The following is a 24,135-nucleotide window of genomic DNA, read 5'->3' as shown; positions in this document are numbered from 1 at the left end:
GCATAATTTATACCCATATAATTTACCCATTGTAAGTGTACAGTTCAAGGATTTCTAGTAAGCTCGTACAATTGTACAATCAACAGAACAATGATTTAATTTTAAGTCAGGAGAATTTTCTTGTGGGGAGTATTCTTTAATTTTGGTTGTGAAACTAAGTGTCTCTTAAGTAATGGTTAGCACAGAAGTTTAGCTATGCTTTAGAACCATGCCATTTTTTTCTTCTTGAAATATCAGTAATCCTTAAAAAAAGTCTTTATCAGCAACTATATTTTGAGACTAAATCTGTCTTTTTTCTCCATCTTTATTGACATATTTATTGCTTGCCAAGTTATAAGGAAGACATACACATTATCCCCCTTCCCATGAAACCTCTCTCTTGGCAGACTGCTCCCCAGAACAGAGAACAGCAGCAGGCAAACATGGGGACTGAATTGGCTCTTTTGTGTTTCTAGGACTAGACCAGGGGAGCTCAGGAAGAGGTATCCCTCGCCCCCATCCTGGGTCCCCTTGGGAAGGGAGGAAAATAATTTATGTTTCCCTTTTCTCAGGAAATGGAAAAGACTATCTGAGAGTAGGCTACATGGGAAATTCTGTCAGGAAATTCAATTTTGTTGATGTTCCACCATCATTTCTACCCAGGCTTTAGAGTGTTGAGGTAAGTTATCATCCAGCTAACAATGGCCTCTGATATTTGTTTCTATATAAATCTTCCTGTGCTATTTCAGTCTCAGTTCATGGAATAGGTATTTATGCTTTCATTTTCAAATCTCAGTCTCAGTTGGGAACTGGAACACAATTGCAGACTTTACAATGAAAATGAAAGACTAATTCTTCTTCAGAAAATCCTATAGATTTGTCTATAGGCAAAAAAGATAACATGTAATGACACATGAATATACACAGGAAGCAAGTGATATTTTCTACATCAAAAAAAAATCAGAAAACTTTTCAAGGCATATGGACACGGTAAATAAAAATTATGATTGCACAACCCGTAATCATGTCCATATTTCATTGTTTTGAGCATTTAAAAAAATTAAGCGCTTTTGGAGAACTGTTGCATACGTAGCCAGACACTCGGGATCATAATTAATCACATGTCATGTGAAGTGACCCCAACTTACTATCCAAACACTTCTGAACGTGAAAGGAGTATCATTCAAAATCACACCAGGCGACAGGCATAAGCTAAAAACCACCCCAAGCAAAATGGACACAAGCAAGTCGATGGGAAAACACTAAGATGAATGGTTTTAAGCTATAGTTCCACATTTGGGGTGAGGATAGGGTTGTAGTTATCCTCAAGCTTCTCCTTTAGGAAAGCTTCAGCCATCAGTCGGGAGCTAAACACAACCTCGCTAGTCCCACCCCCTTAACTCTGATGCTTCACCTTTGCACCATTAACATCCTTACCTTTGCACGTACAGTACACGTCACTGAACTATGAACAATATAGAAATGACAAAATAATTATAATTTATCCAATGGGAATTATGACAATCGCCCAACCACAAAATGCAGAAAACAACATTCAATCTAGTGAAGACACTTTCATTCCCCAACTGGATAATTTAATTGCTTAAGAAATACTGCCCAAATGCACATGCGCTGTAAAATACCAACAACAAATTTGAGACTCAGAGTGAACACTTAATTAGAAATCCAAAACAGAAAAAGAGGGCGCCCAGAGGAGCTTCCCAGGACTGCTGGTATCCTTTGGAAGGCCGTAGGGTTTGAGAACCAGAGTTAATTTCCGTTCAAGTCTCCCGGCATAGAAACGCCATAATTAAAATTCTCAGCAGCACTTGTGTCCATGAACATTAAAACCAAATCAAACTTAAAAACAGCTGGAATTTATAAACCAAAAGGATTTTCCACTTCGGTAAAGAGATTATAATGAAGTGTGGCCCAATTTTATGAACTTATTAGTCTAACTAAATGAATTTACGTACTGCAGCACTTCAATAACTTCGTGAAGTTGGAGCACCGCCCAGCAGCGAAAAGGGGATTTTTTTTTTTTCTTGAGGCTTTTTTACGCAGAAGTCAAAATGACTTACATTTGAAAATGAGAGAATAAATTCCGTGGCATTAAAAATCAAGTTAGGGCCGTTAATATATCAAGGTGCTCCATCTGTAGAGTGAACTCATGGGCCCTACCTTTTCCATGAGGCTAAGAATTAAGTAGCTTCGATGTGACTCTCCCCCTGAAGACACAAGGATATACAGGCACAAACTATTTTTGAATGAGCTTCCCCAGCGACTAACATCATTCACCTAAATACTCTGATATTTAGTGGAAGCTCACGCCTGGCTTCTGACAGTTTATTCCATTTATACACAATAGCACAGCAGATTCTAGGAGAAATTCTGAAGAGCCCAAATAAGAAACAATTAATATAATTTTTCTGCTAGTGTTTACAGCAAAATCCCTCTGAGGACACTGCACTCACCTGGCGTGGTCAGCATGTGGGTCTGGGGTTGAGGAAGGGGCTGGGCCAGACACCTAAGGGGCCCTCAGCATTGGGGGGGCCGTGCTGGCACAGATGGACATGGCGTCCTGTCTCTGTGGCCTGTTTCCTAAAGCCCAGCCTGTGTTTTCCCTCTGCTGAATCTCCCCATTGGGTTGATCCTGTAAGTCAAAAATGCCTTCAATTTCTCAACACCAACCGTGAGAATGTGAGAGATTTGAGCAAATCACCGTGACTAACACCGGCAACAAAGAAAGGTCATTTTTCCAGACAAAGGAGAGGTCAGAGAAACCAACTCAGAAACGGAACAAAAGTATGAGAAAAAATTCAAAAATAGTAACAGACACAAAGTACATCAGGAGACCATCCCTGAGGCTGAATGGGGGTGCGCTGCAGAGACCCAGGCAAGGGATGGCAAGGGTCCACTTTTCTCCCCTAGTTAAGTGTTTAAATATTATATTTTCTAAGATCTGAAACAAGACAGACCTTCAGCTGTCTAGCATCCGCAGTGGCCTGGAGGAGATGGGTGAGTTCCAGCTCATTCAGTTATTTAGTCTCCCACAAAGCTCCAGGTACTGTGTAACGTGTAGGAATGAAAGATTCAACAAGGCACAGCCCCGTGGGGGTCCAACGGAGGTCCAGTTTGGAGACAGAAGCGGGCCCTTCCAATAGTGCCTTCAACGCTCACGTGTCACAGATGCAGGGGATGGGATGGGGTGGGGGTGCTGCCTGGGCAGAGCTAGAGGTGGGAGGGTCAGTGAGACAGATGGGAGGGGGTGAAAGTTTGGCAAGTCAAGTGCCACTGAAGAGATTTCAAGGGGTGAGTGGATGGCAATGAAGCTAGAGGTGTAGACAGGTTCTAAAACTCATAAAATGCTGAGGATTCGAGGAATCTCAAAAAGCCAAGCCGAGTGGATGACTGGATGTGGGGTCGGCTCACCTGCTCATGGCAGCTCCCCATGAACCCCCTCACTGCAGTGATTCCAAAGGGCCCTTCTGCAACATTAATGAAGTGGACAGAACTTTCCATTGAGCCTGGGCCATTAGACTGGGAAGGTGAGTTTGCCCATGCAGTTCACAACATTTGGACTCGCTGGTCTGCTGCTAGCTCAGCGCTCTGGCCCCCGTCCCCCCTCACCTGGCTGCTCCTGACCTTGGTACCTGTCTGCCCTCTGAGAACACCCGGGTCTCCTCTGGTGCAGACGACTGAAGGTAACACAAAAGTGGACAAGGAATGTCACGTCTTCTAACCCTCTGAGTGTCTGATACATGGAAAGATCTGTGTCACTACGAAGATGCAGAGCACAGGTGACTGGTCAGGTGTTGGGAGGTGCTGCCAGGAGACACCTAAATGAATTTAGTGATCCCTTCTTTTGCTCAATTTAGCCAAAATATTATCGAATTAACACATAATGAGCATGCAATCTTTAAATATTTTACCATCCTACTTTTTTCATGCTAAATCTTCAAGATCCACTGTGTACATCACCCTGGCGACCCATCTCCGTGAGGACCAGGCCCATGTCAAGTTCTGGGGCGCCTCATGGGATGAGGGGTGCTGTACCAGACAGTGTGAGGTCAGAGAATTCCGCTGACCATTCCATCTGCAAACACCATGAACTTTCAGAACACACCTCTGTCTCAGGGCAGAGGCAGCTGGCCCAGGACTCGGGAGACACCCTGCTAGGCTGTGCTAGTTTCACTGGGCACCAGCCAGCATCGGCAGGGGCAGCGGAAGAAAGTGCAGGGTGTGGAGGGGTGGACATCCACTCCTATTATTTAAGACCAAAGGTCTGAGAACAACTTTTATATGTTAATCGTATCTCAAGAAAGTGGTTAAAAATAAAAAGACCAAGGGTCCAGGAATAACACCCTGCTCGACCCCTCCCTGCTGCAGCAAGGCCGCGGGGAGCCAGTCTTAGATGTTGGTGGCCTCCTCACCTCGGAGACAGGCTGACAGGGGAAGGCTGAGCCCGATGGTCAGCCTTTGTCATTTTTCTTACTTCCTCCTGGATTTACTGTTAGGATAAAATGTGTACCTGCCTGGAACTATAAAGAATGAAAACCACTTCAGGACTTGCTTCCAAGTGTCTTTAGAGAAATAAAATCCAAGCTCCTTATTATTGTCTTTGCACTTCTACATGATCTGGTCTCACCTCCTCTGAGTCCCAACTCTTTACCCTCATTTCATGCCCCTCTCCCCTGCTCTCAGTCACAGGGGGCTTCTTCCTCCTTCACATCAGCTCCCCACTCCTACCCCAGGGCCTTTACACTGCAGGCCACACCTGGGGGATCTTATTTCCTACTTCATGTCCCAGTTAATTGTCTGGGGAGTCTTTCCAAATCTCACTAATACAACAATTCTCCTGTACCCCAGTTATTTTCTTATCACTCTTTTCTTTCTCCTCCCTTATTTTACCTACTTGCTTATTTGTAAATTGCCTTCCCCACTGAAATTTATTTTCTGTGAGGACAATAGGACTGTTTGGCTCCCAGTGCCCAGAACAGCTTCCGGCACCTTGGAGATGCTCAATAAATATTTCATGATTACAGGAATAAATGAGAGCTATTCAAATATACGTCCATCATTAAGTGCTAGGGTGAATCACATCTTGAGGAATTATCTTTCATCACAAGAAACATCTTTTTATTGAGCGTATTATGCTAAATGAAACAAGCCAGTCGCAACAGGACAAGGGCTGTAGGATTCCATCCACACGAGATACCCCGAGTCACCAAATCCACAGAACCAGAAAGCGAAGGAGAGAGTTTCAGGTAGGGAAGATGCAGAGTTTCAGGGAGGGAAGGGGCAGTGGTTGTGAGCATACTGAATGGAACCACACACTTGAGATGGTGAAGATGACAGATTTCATGCTAGGTGGATTTTACCACAAAACAAATCACAATGATGGACGCTGAAGTAGAACAAAACAAAAAGCACAGCAGTAGCTGTGGCTGGAGGAAGGTACTCACAGGCACTCCTAGTGCAAATGTACATTATTTCAATCTCTTAGAAAGCGCCTGGCAACATTTCTTAAAATTATAATCCTACGTGATCCAGAACTCTTGGCCTGGAAACCTAGGACATGTAATAAAAGTGGGAATGTACAGAGGAAAGTCTTTCTGGCCACTTTCTCATTCCACAGGGCATGACCCCATAACACACCTTCACCTCTCTGGGGATTGCTTTGGGCCCTGCGCTTCCGGGACACAGATCTCAAACATCACCCTGTCCCTGCTGGCTCTGCCATCCCCTAATTCCCTGCCATGCTAAGGATGGATGTTTTCTCTGTTTCCCTCATTCTTTCCTAAAATTTTACAGAAAATATTTTCTTACATAAGAAGGTGGGGGAGAAGACAGCTTAATAAAAAAGATGATGAAATCAAGGCAATTTTATCATTAGATCAACCATTCTTTAGGCTTAGAGGTTGTGAAAGTCGAGTACAAAGTAAGTTCTTTGAAGATGAGGTATTAAGGGTGACTGTTATTAAGAATCCAATGTTTAATTCTCTAAAATATTTTACCAAGTCAAAAATTGTATGTTTACTCAATGAGACTTACTGATTCTAACAGAAGCAGGAACATCGCTTAGCTGCACAAAGGGCACCATTTTAGGGGGCAGGATAGCTTCTGATTTGTCTGTTTATGTAAGACAAGTAGCTGGATATAAAGTCTAATTTTGGGAAAGATGACTGCATGATAGAAAGGGTTTCCTCAAGTACCACTAATAAGCTGATTCCCATTATAAAAAACAACTCAGAGCAAAGTTAATTTTACTTTATTTAACTGCCTCAATAATTTGTTTTTAGAAGGCTTTCCAGTACCTACTTAGTATACTTTCAGAGTTCTGTTTGAGTCTAGACCTGCTTCCCTGGATTTCCAAAGGCTTCAGGCATCTCCCCACACACAGAGGAGTAAGATATCTGCCCTAAAGACTCATCGTCATGTTCATGTCAACAAATACACCATCCCCACGGAGGGCTATCTTTAAATGGCTGGCCCTGTACAGCTCATTACACTGCTGCGACCAGTTTCCTGTTACTCCAAATATGTCAAAGAAAGTCCACCATGACACAGTCTCAGATCAAAACCAAGAAGCCATTCCAGTTTCTAACGATGGCCCCAAACTGGCCTCTGGAACCTTGGAAAGCAAATCGTCTGTTGACTTGAACACTGAGCTACGACTTTGGTGCCATTTATTGAAGACAAGTGCTATGTGACAATCTGTCACTTCTGCAGCAGCACTGTTTCCTGTGGTTAAAACACCTACAACTGGCACTGTGTAAGAAATTAGTAAGATGGGTTGGTTTGAGGGACAGTCACTAAGAGAATGCATTTATATCACGGCACATTCTGGCTTCACACCAAGAGGGTCAGCTGCAAGTTTAGGTGGAACTGGCAGTCCACTCCCGACAAGACAATGCCTGGCAGATGGAGCCTAGCCAGGTCCTGAGATTTTCATTCACTCCCTTGGTTTTTGTAGCTGCAACACAAAGCCATTCTCAGTATCCAGACCCCACTTCATCTTAGTTTACGTGCTTGCTTCGAAAGGGCGTGCGACAGGTTTTGACCAGAGTGTGTGGGGCATCCCAGGAATTTCCAGGCAAAACCATTAGCAGTTTAAAACAGCTATTTTGGGGACACAGTAAATCAACTCCTGTTTGAAATGCTTAACCAAGGGGCCACTTTTTAACCTTCTCCCCACTTCCTCCCACGTGCCTCACTCAGCGTTAACAACTTTGTCAGAGAATGGCACTGGCTTTGGAGCCAGGTTCAAGACTGCATGTCAGCTTTGCCATTTATTAGCTATGCGATCTTGCCTAAGTCACTTAAATTGCAAGCATTTATTGGTATGAAGACATGTACAAATGTAGGCTGTTATTATCACAATTGCACATGAAGAAATGGAGCTTGACTTTGCTGAGCAATCCTCCTGGGGAGCGAGCCCACAGGTTAATTTAGGCTGAGCAAGATTGCCAGTGGATCAGTTTCTGTAGATCTGGTCTTGAAAGAAGAGAAACAAACTGCTGTATACACATATACATACACACACACACACACACACACACACACACAATCAATCAATCATTACATTCCCTTCTCTTCTAATTTTTTTTTTTTAAAGGCTACATTTGTACCATGGTCTACGGGGACAGAATTTTGGTAAAATTTTGTTTCAAGCTAGTATGTAAATGTTTCCTTTTAGAAAAATTATAGTTTAGGACTTTTGGTCTGTGCACCCCACCTAATATTATTCAGTGACTCTCTTCTCCAAAATAGTATTATTATAGGGCTCCCTGGTGGCACAGGTGGTTGAGTGCGTGCTATGAAGCTGTCCACAGCCTCTAGAGTGTGGGTTCAATCCCGGCTAGCCACAGAGATACCCACATGGCGTGGCAGACCTCTCCTATTTCACCCGCTACTCCCCTCAGCAGTGTATTTCGTCAGTCTGCATGTTCTGTTCCCTACTCTGTCTCTGGTGAATCCTCTCACCCTCCCACACACCTGGCCTGTACCCTGATTCTTGTATGCATGAATAAATAAATCTTTAAAAAAAAACAGAAAAATACTATTACAGCTTTTAATGTCATCCATTATCCTCTTTGATAATGAAACAAGAGTCATCTTAACCACTGGAAAAGCTGCTGGCCCTAGGCCAATTTCAATTGGCCCAACATCCAATTTCAATGGTGTTTACTCTCACCAGGATGCAAAGCAACTCCTTACTGGTTTCAAATACACATTTTATACTTAATGCCTAGGTAGGGGTTAGTATCTGACATAGCAGATAATTGTGCCTCTGACATTTTATGTAGCATTCCATCAAGTAACCACTTAGCTAGTTTTGCATACTGGGTGGTATATGTCCAGCCCAACAAGTAATGAGAGCACTGTGAACAGCTATCTTTTATTTAACATCCATGTGTGCCAGGCAGCTGGCACACATCATCTCGGATTGCCAAAACAGCATGATAAGCTAGATATTACGTGATTTTCATTTTACTGTTAAGAATCAGGGAGAGGCTGGGTAACGTGCCCAAGGCCCACATGGTGGAAGCAAATGAAAGCGTCTGCAGTCAGAAGGACCTCATGCAATTCCTGTCTCAGTCTTTTACTGTGTGACTATGGGCAAAGTGCTTTACTCTTCTAATTAACTTCCTCAAAAATAAGGATACGACTTAATTTCTAGAGAAAACATACAGAAACAAAGCCACAGTGTCCATTTCAGTGCCTGGCTTGTGGAAACACTAATAAATGTTAATAATGAAGAATACTATCTACAGTCACACTAGAATTTGAACGCAGCCTCCGAAGATTAGGAGTCCTGCAGTCCTGCTGTAGCGTGGTTTATCTAAACAGAATCTGGAAAATGAGATACTATCATGTAGTTGCAATTACAAAAAAAATAAATAAATAAAGCATATGTCAAATAAAAAAGCCACCCAAAACAAAAAGCATAATGGTAGTTGCCAGGTTAAAGGGCAGGATGGGGAGTTTTTTATTGGGCCTAGAGCTTTAGATCTGCAAGATGAGGAGCTGTAGGAATGGATGGCGGTGATGGTTTCATAACAGGGAATGTGCTTAATACCACTGGGCTGTACATTTAGAGATGGTTAGAACATAAATTTCATGTTATATGGAATTTACTATAATTAAAGCCATGAGGTTTTATTAGAATGAATTTGGAAACACTGTCTTGGGTGAGTATTTTGTGTGATGAGACAGAATTGGGGTCTACTTTATATGACAGTACTTGTTTTATTGTACTATATTTACTGTATTATTGTAATTATTGCATTTTTATGACCTTTACAGAGACTTAAACAGTGGGAAGAATTTTATCCTATAATTTACCTGGATAATATAAATGGGCTGGGATTGATTTCCCATGGACTTCTTAATTGGAGAGTCAATAAGAAGGAAGGCACATGCAGTGAGCTCTAGACAGTGGCCACTGCCCCCTGGTCAGAGGAGGGGACAGGCAGCAGAAGACACTTCCATGACTCTGAGTGGCAAGCTGGATTCTGAGGGAGACAGGTCTATAAGAAGTGATGGTGATCTGCAGGCACACACCTCTCTCTGCAAAATGACACGTCCTTTAGTAACTGTTTCCCCTCAAACAATAAAAAATCAAATCACTCATAATGTATAGCAGGATGATGTCATAATGCAATTACTAAAGGAGCCAGTTACATACTGAAATTATCTACTACTGTCTCAACTTAAATCTTAAAACTTTTTGCAGTAACTGTAAAAAATATTTCCTACAGAGTAGACCTGGGTTCCTTGGTGCAGCAGGGTCACTGCAGAGGGATGAGCCCCCACAGTGCTTTACACCATGTTGCCTAGCACAGGGAATTGTGGTGATGGTGCAAGGTACATTGGGGAAGGAAATTCTATGGGGACTACACCTGAAGGGGGCAGAAAAAAAGTAAACATTGTTTCAAAATGAACAATGATGTAAAAAATACATATATAAATAAAAAATAAATAACAACAATACATTACTGCAAATACTACAAGTATCTGATTCTGCAATGACCTTGGAAACAATTACAGTGAGATATGTCAAGAGAACCTTTAAAGATTTTTAAAGGTTTCAAGAAATTCTTTTATCTAAAACCATTTAATAATGGCAACTCTCTTATTTCTCCATTGATGTTCTTTTAAAAAACAATGATTTTTATAAAAAACTATTAATAGTTGGAAGAAGTACCTCTGTAAGTTATGGTAAAGCCAGAGCAGAAAGCCTACTCTCCTTTCCTATGGAAAACGAAGACTCATCCTTCTCAGCTACACTCTGATGGGTTCCCCTCATTGTAGGAAACAATTTCCTTACCGTTTCAGGTAATGTAAAAAATGATCCTTTAATTTTCTTGTTTGTTTTACAAAGAATATTTTAATTTTTGCTACTGAAGTAATTTTGGTTTTTGTTCCCAGACCCTCCCTGTGGGTCACAATTATAAATTACAAATTACACCATCTGAGAAAGAAAACCACGACCAGCACTTGAAAACTCCAATGTTATGCTTGGTAAAGTAAGTTCACCAGTGAGAAACAAGAAGGGGAATCTCTCCTGGTTCCACTGGATTTGGGCACAATTTATACCACTTCATGGAAAAAGAAAAAGTTCATTGGTGGGGCCTCCCCGGTGGCGCAGTGGTTGAGTGCTGGGCTGAGAGGCTGCCCGCAGCATTTGCAGCACTGGTTCGATCCCTGGCCTCCAGTGAGGGTCCCACATGGCGCGGCAGGCCTCTCCTGCTGTGCCCACTGCTCTCCTCAGCAGTGTGTTTCGTCAGTCTGCCTGTTCTGTTCCCCGCTCTGGCTCTGGGGAATTCTCTCACCCTCCCATGCTTCTGACTGTACCCAGTGCTTATATAAATAAATAAATAAATCTTGAAAAGAAAAGAAAAAGTTCATTAGTAAGGCTCACTATGATTATTTTGCCTTCTAGGCCATTTTCAAGATACAGTAGCTGATTTATAAAAAGGGGTATGGCTCAGAAAGAAGGGTGCCATCGGGACCATGGGCCCGCCCTTGTGTGGGACACGCCCAGTGCCTCCTGTGTAGTCAAAGGCCACGCATATCTGCAGCATGAATGGAACATACCCGGTTCCTGTTTGTGTCTACACTGGCCCAAGTCATGGTAACTCTTTTTTACGACTTTTTAAAACAGAGACAACCTTGGTTTACAGGCCTGGAGATGAGCTAGAGGCACAGGCTCACCTGCTCCCTTCCCATGGACTGCTTTCTCCCAGGTCGGCTCTCTACCTGGAGGGCCCACCTGTTTTCATTTGTCTTCTCAACACCTGCTCTCCAAATTCTGGACCTGGCTTTTCTTGTTTCCGTGATCTCTGACCTTAGTCACCAGTGGGACACTGCTATGTGGGACACTGGTCCACTCAGGCAAAGGGCAGCTACTTCTGTCTTGGGGAGATGTAACAAATATTTTGAATTTTATTTCTCCCCAGTTACAGCAATGGAAGCTCTTCAAGTCAAGCTAACCCTAACAGATGTGTCAGGAGTACCCTTAGCTTTCAAAGCGAAAGGGAAGGTTGTTGGAAAAGGAATTTTTTCAATCTAATATTTCATGGTGGCATTTCTATCACAATTTCTCCACCTGTTCTCTTTTCACAAGAGTGGTTCTAAGACTTCGAATTAATGGTAGCTACTACCCTTCATTTTTGTCCTTTTTTGTTTTTTTTTTTTTTAAATGCATCTTGATACTGATAGTAACAAACAAAACAATGAGTGCTTACGTAACACTGGCAATACTGATTCCCTAGCCCAGTTCAACTGGGAAAATGCTATGGGGCAGCCAGATGAAAACAATCAACCTGGGCCAGTTCTGTGCTGGTTTTCCAATTAAGTCCTTCAACAAGAGCAGGAAGGTAGGGGAATGCAGTGTGTTTTCAAATCTTGCATAATAAAAAAAAAAAATAACAAAAGAAGGTAAAAAGGAGTTGTGAACCTCCCAATTGTTGAAGACACAGAAAGAGTGCGGAGAAGGTCCTTGTTTTTGTCTGACGCTATAATATTCAGGCAATTCGAACTGACATTGCCATTTAGACACAAGGGATGCCCAGCGGGTGCCTCTGGCACAGTACCCGGAACTCTGCAGACACACCCACAGCCTAGGCGGGCAGGGATGTGGAAACGCCTAGTCTGGCCTTGAGTGATACCTTTCCTTTCATTTCCACTGTTCCCCCCTGCAAATTAAATAGTGAACATGCAAATAAAGTTGCTACCCTCACATAGCCCAAGTTGTATTGAGAACTAAGGTATATTGATTAAGTTAGTTTTGGAGGTTTCTTTTTTTTTTTAAGATTTATTTATGCATACAAGAACTGGGGTATAGGCCAGAGGTGTGGGGGTGAGAGGATTCACCAGAAACAGATTGGGGAGCAGAACATGCAGACTGACTGAAATACACAGCTGAGGGGAGCAGCGGGCGAGTCAGGAGAGGTCTGCTGTGCCATGTGGATTGCTCCCTGGCCGGGGCTCGAACTCATGCTACAGTGGCTGCAGAAGCTTCATAGGTTGCATGTTAACCCCTTGCACCACCAGGGAGGCCCAGTTTTGCAGGTTTTGAAGGGGAACATTCTTTTTTAAAATGTAATGTTTGCAAAGCAGCCTTTATTGTCTGCAAAGCTCTTGAAACACACACAGATTCATTTTTTTTTATCTTCCTAACTGAGAGACAGATGGGCAGATGCTTTGACAACTTGTTTCTAGATGGGGGAAGAAACACTGATTCTGGGCTCAAAGTCTCAGAGTGGGCACTGGGTTTCTGGACTGCAGTCCTGTGAGTCTGACCCGTGGGGCCAGCTCCTCCCCCCTCAGACTGCCCCTCACCCAAAGTGACCTTGGAACCTATTTCGGCTGCACTTGATTTCACGCTTTCTCACTTGAGAACTCACAGTGAAGCGTTCCTACTGAGGCCTTTCCCTAAAAACTCTGGAAGTGGTCAGTGTGGCTTCTAAGAGGGCGACGTGAGATTTCAAGCTCCAGCCCTAATTCTTCCTTCTGAATTGGAGCAGGAAAAGCACACAAAGTGATCAGGAGGGAGGAAGTGGCATTTGCCATCCCCCTGCACGATGTTGTTTTGATCCCACTGCCACAAATGTAATTTAATGAGCCTCAGCTACACCTACAGGGCATGGAGGGATGAGCTAACACTTCCTGGAAGGCTTACCCCATCGACTTCTCAGCGATATTGCTATAAGTGACTTTTCAATTCTTGTGGACATTAGGATGTTTTCTAGATTTATGGCCTTTAATCTTTTGGTTTTATTATTGTTATTTTTAAAGATTTATTTATGCATACAAGAGCTGGGTACAGGCCAGAGATGCGGGGGGTGAGAGGATTCATCAGAGACAGAGCGAGGACAGAACAGGCGGACTGAGTGAAATACACTGCTGAGGGGAGCAGCAGGCGAGACAGGAGAGGTCTGCTGCACCATGTGGGCTGCTCCTGGCCAGCCAGGACCACCAGGGAGGCTCCCTATGGCCTTTAATCTTTTGTTTTATTTTGTTTGCTTCCTTTCATGTGTTTACCATTAGAAAAGTAAGCAAAAGACTCCTATCAAGATGCATGAGGCTGTGGAAGGCCCAGGACCCCATGGAGCCCTTAGCCTTCTACCTGTGAGGCGAGAAAATGCACTCCTTACTCTTCCTCAGGGATCTTTGTTTGCTATGTGACGTATGAGCGCTCACTGCTAATTAGCAACACAGCACATACAGGAAGGTGATGTTTTTTCAAACGTAATGTCATTGTCAACAGATTCTGAGAGGTGGTGTTTATTAAACAGCTTCAGTAGGGGCAACTTCAGGGCAAATGGAAACAAACTTGCTTTTGGGGGGTCAGTCTGCTCTCGTCTCCATTTGGTGGGTGCTACTGAAGGGATGTGTGTTAAGTGTGTGTGAAAGAGAGACTGTGAGCCTGGGCTCAGCTGGTTTCACAATAAGCCCAGGTTGTTCTGAAGTCTTCCTGCTGACGTTCACCCTTTCCCCACCTGCCCCCGAGTCCCAGGGCACCATCACCCAGTGAACACAGGGTGGGTGAGCTCTGAAGTGTGGGTGTGCTTGTATGTGCTTTACCCATATCCGCTTATCTCTAGAAAAATCTTTATCAGTCTCTTTTCCTATCTAAGTGGTCAGGATGGGTGGTGCATGTCGATACTTTGGAGTAAGTTTAAAAGGGAAAAAAATTACTCTCCTAGAAATATCTGTTCTTAAAGAACAAACAATTATTGGAAAATTTGGGGGGACTTGAAACATTAGTATTTTTTTTTTTAATTTGCTAGAGGGCTTTTTTGACATCTCAATCATGAATGCTTTTACGCTGTGACTCCTATAGTGGCATGAGCTGTGACAATCGTCTCTTAGTGTCTCCATGGCAAGGAGTGACAACACTACACCTGCTCCCTGGGTTGCAGGTGCCAGCACCTTGGCCCGGCTTGCAACTGCAATATGCAGCTTCCCATGTGGCAAATAACCACAGCAGCCACTTACATCTGGAGTCTAAGACTAAGCCCATCTGCCACCCTGCCTAACACCTAACTATGTGGCTTCTTTATATATATATTTTTTTAAGATTTATTTTTATTTACACAAGAGCTGAGGTTCAGGCCAGAGTTGTGGGAAGGTGAGAGGATTCACCAGAGACAGAGCGGGGAGCAGAACAGGCAGACAGTCCGAAGGCACTGCTGAGGGGAGCAGTGGGTGCGATAGGAGGGGTCTGCCACGCCATGTGGGCACCCCCCTGGCTGGCCAGGAATCAAACCGGTGCTGTGGAGGCCGCAGACAGCTTCACAGCACAGTGCTCAACCAGCTGCGCCACCAAGGAGGCCCGGTTTCTTTATATTTTTAAAGAAAATATCTACAGGTAGAAAGTGAGCTTTATTATTCCTATTTACCTGGACTGCTTCATCTCTTTTGGAGAAATGACCTTGCCACCCCAACTGTTCTAAACTCACCATCTCTGTCCTTCAGGTATTTTCTGCCTACTCTGTTGAGACAACCATCATCCCCACAACTAACCCACTCAAAGGATCCTCAATTCCTCCTTCTGACCTCTCAGCTCAGGCCTTCCACTAGACCCTACCGATTCCATTCCAGCTCAGGCCTGCTTTCAGGCCACCATTCACAGTCTCACCCCGCTGGCTCCTCCCACCCTCAGGAACCCTGCATGGAACCAGTGACAGAACTGCCCAGCAACTGCTGACTTCTCCACAGAGAAGATTCTTATAACAGCATCCGCTTGTTGAAGAAAAGGGCTGAGATTTCTCATGTTAACGTGAAGCCTCACATAACCTGAGCCCTCTGTCTTGCTCAGTCTCCTCCACATCTCTAGCGCACGGAGCTCCAACTTGGGGCTCCACCTTCCCATGTCTCCACTGCCCACCCCCACGTCTGTCAGCCCAGCTGCCTCCTCATACTCCCTGGTCTTCCAGGGATCTATTTGGGCAAATGACTGCAGTCAAGTCAGCAGTTTCTCTCATGTAAGCTGAATGATCCAAATTAGACCCTGAGTCGCCAGGCCTAACAGGGACACTGATGAGTTAGTAGCTTTCAGCTTTGTGGGAGGAAGGCCATTCTCAAAGGTTCTCTAAACTCTATAGTTACATCTAGTTTTTATCACACACTGGAAATAAAACACAGGAAGATAGAAATTTTAAATAAAACTCACGATTAATATCAAGCTGTTAAAGAGGTGCAGGATGGTAATGATAATTTTTAAAAACAGAGTTCATTACCTAAGAAAAAATAGAGACTACCCAATTTCTTTCCCATTAGGGCAACAGAAATTCAAATGAGAGTTTCAACTTAGAATGGCTAGGAGTTAATTATTTAGAGTATAGCAAGATAACTGCTAAATTATAATGTGCTCTTCCTAAGTGTTCTGAAGCCAGAGATGTTGCCCTACTTTTTTGACAGGTAAAAATAGTCGGGATCTGATATAACTCTATGAGAGGCAGTATAGCTTATGCCTTATGTGCACAGAGTTCTGGGTTCAAATCCCAGCTCTGCCACTTTCCCCATCTGCGTGACCTTGGGCTAATGACTTAGGTCTTAGATGATGGTAATGACTGATCTGTTGTCTACTAATATGAGGATAGATAATAATCATACTGATTTCATAGGATTACTGTGAGAATTCAGACTTGACTATAAAGCACAAAATAAGTACTCAAATATTTACTATTATTGCTATTATTTTGAAGAGTGAAAGGATCATACCATTAAGTCTTGTTAGAAATCCTCAGTGATTTCCCTGTCACAACAATGACTTACAGGGTTTGGATGTAAAGATAATTACCTTTCAAAACTCACAAAAACTTGATTGAGGAAGGCTGTTATGAAGACTAAATGAGATAAAACATGGAGGACTTGGCACTGTGCCTGGCATCTAGTAAATGCTCAATAAATGGTAGTTATTTATACAGCAGCAGGTGGTTGGCAGAAGAAAGCAATTTTTTTTTTAGCACTGCCGCTCAAGATAAACCAAACTATTCCATTAATACCAATGAGGCAGCAACTTTTTAAATCACAGGTTACAATTCACACAGTGAGAACAGGCACATTAAAACTAAAGTGGTTCATGAAGACTTTTTTTAAAAATAAAAGGTAAACCCCTAAACCAGTTTTTAAGAACACAGTAGGTCGGGGGATTCATCAGTGTTTTCAGGCTGGTTTTAGGAAGCCAAGAACCACGTAAGTAACTAATCTCCATATAGGCCTAAAGCACACATTCTCCCCACCCCTGTTTTTCTCTTCCTTGGTCTCATCCCCTCTTTCTGCAGTCTTTCACTTCACTTACTCAAAGTTTCCTTTTAATTCGTGCAAATCTATGAGATGCCTTGGTTTTGTTCTAAAACGAGAAATGTCTGCGGTTCAGCTAAACTTTGAATAACCAGAGACCAAATAATTAACATGGGGAGTAACTCTGAAGATGACTTGCCACACCCCAACCTATACTTTTCAAAGTTGCCATGTGCACACAATCTTAAATAAAAATTTTAAGCCATAGGAAGCTCTCTTTGGATAATACAAAGTTGGTCCACATGTCCCTACATTGTCCTTTTCTAATAAATTGCCTTAACATATTTTCTGCTTCTGAGAAGTAATCACATGGCATGGTGACATAAACAGGGTGAGTCTCATCCAATATACTGAAATTGTTATCAAACAATCCATCAACAAATGTGGCTGGAGCACCTGTGGTGTGTCTGGCATTATCTCTGCACAATTCAGCAAATCCAACCCTTGAGAGCGTGATTGGTTGTGAACTCTGGACTGGCTAAGATCCATCACGACTCAAAGCTTCAGGATACGTAAAGAACCAAAACTGAGAACAAAATTCCTCAGGAGCAATCATGTCTGAAGTTCAGCTGAACTTTGAATAACCAGAGACCAAGTAATTAAGACTACTCTTTGTGCAACTTGATGAAGCAAAAGAAAAGGAAACCAATATTCACACACACACACACACATCCTGGATCCCTGTTCTCTCATCTAACCTTAGCCTGCTCTTTGTCTCTCTAAATCCCCATTTCTTAGACAAATGTATCTACTTAAATGGATGATCATTCCAAAATCTTCATTTTCAACTTCGCTTTCTTCCCCAGGTTTCAGAATCACACATACAACCTCCCTTTAGACATTTCTGAATGACTTATAGATATTTCAAACGTGTCTGAAATTGAACCTTGCTCTATTCCTCTTCATCCTGGCAGTGCTGTTTCCTGCTCGAGCACCTATCAACATTTTATATGCTGCATAAATGATTCACTTATGTTCAATCACTCCCCTATCCCCGATGACACTGTGGCCACATCAGTGCAGAGATCTTTGTCAATTATGTCCACTTGCATTTTATGCAAGTTGTCTCTCCACGTGTGCCTAGAATGGTGTCTGGCATTCAGTAGACACTGATGAAGCAGATGTTAACGAAATGTTTGCTGAGTGAAAGAGCCTTCCCTCTCACTCCCCCAAAGCCCCTTCTCTGTGATGTCCTCAGCAGAAGGCGTCAGCTGCCAAACGTGGGGAATCCTTCTAGGTCTCTGCCTCTCCACCTCCAATTAAGGACCCTGTGTTACCTCTCAGCCTGTTACTGCCCCCTCCTCACCACCCTGACACTATCCTCAAGAGCTGTCCCTGGGCATCGCTTACTCGAGTGGCTGAAAGCCACCACCAGAACTGCCCCCACCGCCCCACAGCTAGATGCTGAAATGCCAACTCAAGTTTACGTCCTGCATGAAAACATCCAGAGGGTCTCTTCTGCTCAAGGATAAACTCAGGAGCCTCCTTTGCACTAGCATCTGGACCCAAGCTGCACGTTTAGCCTCACCTTCTATCAACTCACCCCTTGGGTTTTCCCAGGGGGGCAGGAAACTGCTGTCCTGTTCCCCTCGGCATGGCCAATTCTAATCTCTCAAGATTCACAGTTTGGGGGTCAGTTCTTTAAGAACCTTTCTCTGACCTTCCAGGTTGGCCTAAATGTCATGGCTCTGTGTGTTCCCATAGCAACCAACTGAAGGCAAGGATATCAAAATCCGGGCAAACATTTGCAATTAACACTAAAGCCTTAAGCGTTAGTAAAGAGGAAAGGAAGGTTTATAAAAACCTTAGATAGGATCTCTTGGGTAGGTATTGATTTAAGCTCTTCTAGGAAGGAATCAGAAAAAAAATCAAGTTACCTGTTTCCTAATTTCTGGCAAAGAAAAAAAACTTAGTGTTCTGTGAGAAAACTGTAAGCCAGCCAAGTGGCTGTTTTCCTAGCCCTGACTTGGTGTTTTGGAAGGCGTGACAGTGGTTTCTCATGTCCATCAGCCTTCCCCGCACATGGCCCTGAGGAACAATGAGGGCTGTGGCATCACATCACAGACTGAAGACTAAATATGCATTATTTGTTGGCTTTCTCATTTCCTCAATTATATCTGGCCAGCTATAGGGGGACAGCGAAGCTTCAGTCCACACAGCTCCATCCTGATTTGGCCTGTGTCCACCAAATCGTGTGGCACAGTAGCACTGCCTATTCCTGGCCCCCATGTCAGTCTCCTCTGGAACATGTGCACCCTAAATGAGATGGGGTGCTCTGGGCATAGGACACAGTAAGTCAGGCTTTTCTTTGGAAAGGAGGTTCAGTTTACTCATTAATTTTGGAAAAGAAAAAAAAAAAAAAACAAGGAACAACTATTCAACCATTATATTTCCTTAAAACCATTCCCCCATAGCATTATCAATCTATATGCTCAAAAGTCCATGGTCCTACATGCTGTTAAACACAAGTGAAAGGAATGAGACATGTTCGCAGGCTCTTTGTAAAAATATTGCATTGGGAAACGCCGAGATAATCTACAATTATATCTTGTAAAGCAATTTCATTCATTCAGGAAATACATGATCAAGTCTCTCACTTAAAGGCAAGTGCCTGGGTGTGGAAGCGACATCCTGTAACTCAACTGACCTTACTAAGATGTGGACTTTTTTGGCTATGAGGCCTGGCTAACAAAAAAGTGTAAGCCCAGTTGACTTTACATAATGAGCTTTTCTTTTACAAGCTTATAACTAACTCTTTGGTGATTTGCGGGAGCTGAGTCTCCCAGGCATGTCTTGTGTACTGAGTACCCACAAAGGAAATTAGGTTATAAAACAGTGCCGACCATGGTCAGCTCTATACAGGGAGGGAGCACTGAGTAAAATGCACGTGAGAGAAAACTCAGGACAATTTGTGGTTGGAAAGAGACCGAGACAGTAAAAACTCAGAGTTGATTTAGAAGTTAGAGATTAAAAGTTCAATGGCCTGCATAAATTCTGGGGCCAGTTTCTGTTAAATTACTGCTTGGGGGGAGTCCTTTAACCTTGATTGCACTATGCCATAGGGCTACATCCTTGTGCATAGTCAAACCTTTCTTTGGTGGCTGCTAAATGCGTAAAGACTTGCTCGGCTCTGGAGCCAAGACTTGTGTCTTACTCCCAAAGATGTCCAAGAGAGGAGCTGAGTGCATGGGCACAGATGAGGGGTCTCAAGGATTCCCCTAAGTGCAGGTCCTCAAGCTGGACAGTCCAATCCCTTGCAGCGGTTCATATAGGAAGAGTCTCAGCAATCAAGTTCACACTGGAAAATGCAGAGAAGTTCCTCCAGAAAAATTGGACAGACTCTCTACTCCTCCTACTTTCCCGCCATGTCCTTTGAGATCTGCAAGTCAGATCTGCAAGTCTGCAAGGATAATCCTACCAGGGGGCTCTATGGACAAAAGTAACAAATTGCTGGGGAAATGAAGGTCTAAGCAAGAAAAAACTGAAGATGACAGAGCAATGTTGTAAAGTTATCGTATCATTTATGCTGCTTCTCTGCACAGATATTACCTGAGAACTTGCACATTTGTTCTTTGAGACAATAAAGATTGCACATTTTGGCGCCACTTTGCAATTTATAAAATCTGCAAAAGCATTTTGTTTCATAGCAGTGTTAAGGCAGGGAAACAGGACATTTCCTTGCAGACAAAGAAACTGAGGCCCAAGTTGATACAATTTGCCTGACTCTCACCACTAGTGAGTGGCAGATCCAGAAATTAAAACTAATTCTTTTGATCTCAGAGCCTATACAGTTTCCACTAAAAACAAACAACAACAAAAAAACAATTTTAAGGTCTTAAAAAAGGTTTCAAAAAAGAATAAGCATGTATGCCATATATAGCATGTATATTCCATATTCCATATATATATATATATATATATATATATATGAAATACAAGCTTATTCTTGAAAAAACTTTAAGGCAAATAAGCAACTCAAATTTAAAAATAAAATTATAAACTTCCATTTGTAAGGTACAACAACATAGCTTTTAACTGACATTATTGGCAAAAAAGGTTTTCTGGATGAGGCCCCTAAGTTTTTTTATATTAAATGTTTCAGAAGAAAAAAATAACCACATACACACGTCCCCATTAAACAGAACACAAAAAACAAAATTTATGCTTTTAAAAATGACTTGCTGTCTCCGGACCCAGTCGCCACTGTGCTGTTACAGCAAGCCCTGGAGCCGGGAGCTGAGGCCTGGAAGCCTTGCTCTGATAAACTCAAGAGTCAGACCCGTGTTGCTTTGCTTCTGCCCCCGGATCTTGGAGGTCCTTTCGGTTTGACAGATGCCCCTCATCTCATCTCCCTCTACCTGCTCTGCTCAGAATTATCTGCCTTTATATCTTGGTGCTTCAAGTTATCAAGGGAAAATAGAGAACAAACTTAGCAAAAGATTCAACTATAAAACAGACATGGACGTTGTCTATGTGAGTGTGCACAGTCACACGCACACACACCTAAGGGTGTCGCCTGTGTCTTCTTCATGCCTCCGTTGCTGCCTATATCATCAGGCAGGCATGAAGAAAATGATAGTTTTCATGAACTTGAGAACCGATAAGGAAAATGGAAAGAAGAGCTTGTGAGGTTTGGATTAAGAGACTTGCAGTGGATTCCAGGTTTGGAATCAAATTCTTGCAATGGGATTAAGTTTCCTCTTATTCTGAACAGATTAGTTGACTGGGTCTGATCCCAAATGTTTTCATCTGTAAAGGGGAATAAGTAACACTTCTGGGTGTAATTTGACAAATGAATGCTTCACACTATAGGAAGTACTCTAAAAGTTATTTCTTATTAAATCCAAAAGTTATGATACAAAGATAGCTATCCTCTCACTCACACACACCCTCTCACACAAGAACAGTAAGACAGAGAACAAACTAAAAAGCCAACGAATAGGTCTTACTTTCATCAACTTTAAAATTTTAATTTATAACCTTGTCTCATGTGGGTGACTGCTAAAATTTGAATTTCCAAATAAACAGGGAATAAGTTATAGTAAGAAAAGTCTTAAAAGGCATGCATCAAGCTTCACTAACAACTGATCAGCTTTTCCACAATGGAGAAAAATGTACATTTAGAATTTTTCATATTTATTCATATCTTAGTAACAAACACTATTATTTCCTCATTTACTTCCATAGAAGCTGCTTAAAATGTAAAAGTTAATTAAAATTGCTAGAAAATTCTTTGCTGCAGCAGTAGAGAAAAGCAGATTCTAGAAGTAGCTAACACGGGGGTTCTGATGCAACAGTGGGTCCAGAAATAGGGGAATGGAGAGCCTTCCCTGTCTACCCCAGAATGCCCCTCTCTACAGTGCTTCATTTTCACACACCACCTTACTCTGTTCACCAGTTCATGGGCCTAGGTGGGGAGGGCTTACATTGGAAGCTGAAAGGTGGTTATTAGGAAAGTGCCAGAGATTAATTTCACCTATCAATCTCCTACTGACTAAAGGGAAGGGGAGGGGGGTTGAAAAATAATAATGATTTTAATACTGCACAAATAAATTTTTCTCATTTGCTGGAAATTGACTTTCTATAAAAGAATTCACTTTACATGGTTCACGTTGGCAAACAGCCAGGACACGCCTCTCAACCACTGCTTCTCCGGGGCCCAGCGACTGGCTCAGAGGGGCCTGTGAGCTAGGTCTGGCCTAAGGATAGTCCACGGAGCTTTATCAGGACAAAAAAAATCTCTTCTTAAGGGATACCCGGGAGCTGGCTCATCACCACAAGAGAATCCGCGTGAGAACAGAGCAAGGTCAAACGATGGGGAAGAGGGACTGTGTTCTAACCACCTGGCTGAAGCCCTCGGCTGCCTGGAGGCCAAGTCCACGCTAGACATTCTGGGTCTGCGTGCACCAATGGGCTGCACGGGCATAAAAGCCAGTTCGTGTTGAAGTCTCTGTCACTCGCGACTGAGACCCATGTCCTGAGAAAGATGAATTCCTATGATCCACTCAATATGGACTTTGGGGACTATTAAATAATGGAAAGGTAAATAATGCAAAATCACCTAATATCAGTGAAATAGTGCGACATCAATCCCAGAATCCAAGAAGTAATTATTTGCTCAGCTTTTTCATCCCAGAACTAAGGGCACTGTCTTGCCATCTCCAGCAAAACGGACATGAAATGTTTGAGCCTTTATGCTCAAGTCTTGGAAGCACCGATTCATCTCTTAGAAAACTGCCCTGAGAGGTAAACCTGCGGGCATCTTAATGTTGAATTTCTTACTGAACATTAAGTGTCAATGACACAATAAGACTTCTCCTAATAGCAACAAGTCTACACTTTCACCAGTCATAGTATTCAGCTTCAATAAAACCATCTGGCCCAAGTCTGCTGTTAATTAATTGCTGAGAGAGGGAGATGGAAAGCAGAAACAAACTAGACTGTTCCTCCTGGGGACGTGCAGTTACTTGGACAGAAGCAAAAGTGAGCCTAAGAGAGAATCTCACATTTTTCATTTAATGACTCATTTGCACATCCTCAGTCAGAACAAAGGTTGAACTCAAAGTCAACCCTGGTGTCTAAAGCAGTTGTTAAATAAAATGCATGGCACACAACTTCAATCAAAGCCGTGAACCTGATTATCAATATTCTATTTGCCCCAAACATGTATATTTATACAGCAACACAGAAAATGTAGCAATGGTGTATTCCGTATGTGCCTGGTGAAATGCTTTTCCAAATCATGCAAATTTATGAGGACAGAATGATTTTTTTCTCAGTCTCACTGAAAAACAGACAAACAGCAACAACAAACCCCCCTTCATCAGTTGATCTCAGTTCACAATTTCACATTTTGCCCATTCAATACTTCTCAGTGAAAGAGCTCCAGACAGTAGTTTTAGGTAAGGCATGATTACTGTTTGTCACTAACAGATGACATAAAAAAATAGCTTTAAGGAATTTTGCAATAATGCTATAGAGTTAACTGTGCAACTACATACTATGAAAAAAAAATGTGTAAAAGGAACACCCACATGAACATTTACCTTCCACTGCTCTTTTGAAGAACACTTTGCAGCTGCCACAGGTTACCACCCCATAATGACATCCTGAAGCCTCATCCCCACACACCAAACATATTTTGGAAGGTCTTGAGGATCCAGTAGAAACACTTCGTAAAGTAGAGCTGGGGAAAGAAATCAAGATTTAAGTAACTACACTGTGAAGGTACATTTGACACGCTGTTCAGCTTAGCTCAAAACATCATAATCACGGTCCCATAAATGAAAACCAGTTTCGTCTGTATGGTCACATATTACGGTGGCTTAGAGAATGAAG

At 42.7% G+C, this 24,135-nt stretch overlaps 1 protein-coding gene across 1 annotated transcript in view; it reads right to left on the bottom strand.

Moving 5' to 3' along the window:
- The window catches only part of NR3C2 (nuclear receptor subfamily 3 group C member 2), a 290,543-nt gene that overhangs the window by 120,333 nt on the left and 146,075 nt on the right, over window positions 1-24,135 (bottom strand). The window contains exon 4 of the mRNA XM_037497992.2: window positions 23,844-23,983. Within this exon, the coding sequence (XP_037353889.2) occupies window positions 23,844-23,983 (140 nt within the window). The remainder of the gene's footprint in view (window positions 1-23,843; window positions 23,984-24,135) is intronic.

Source organism: Talpa occidentalis, unplaced genomic scaffold (genome assembly GCF_014898055.3).
Source record: "Talpa occidentalis isolate TD23 unplaced genomic scaffold, MPIMG_talOcc4v2.1 talOcc4.8, whole genome shotgun sequence".
NCBI lineage: Eukaryota > Metazoa > Chordata > Mammalia > Eulipotyphla > Talpidae > Talpa > Talpa occidentalis.
The sequence above is the reverse complement of the archived record's forward strand: the minus strand, read 5'-3'. Positions and strand labels throughout refer to the sequence as shown.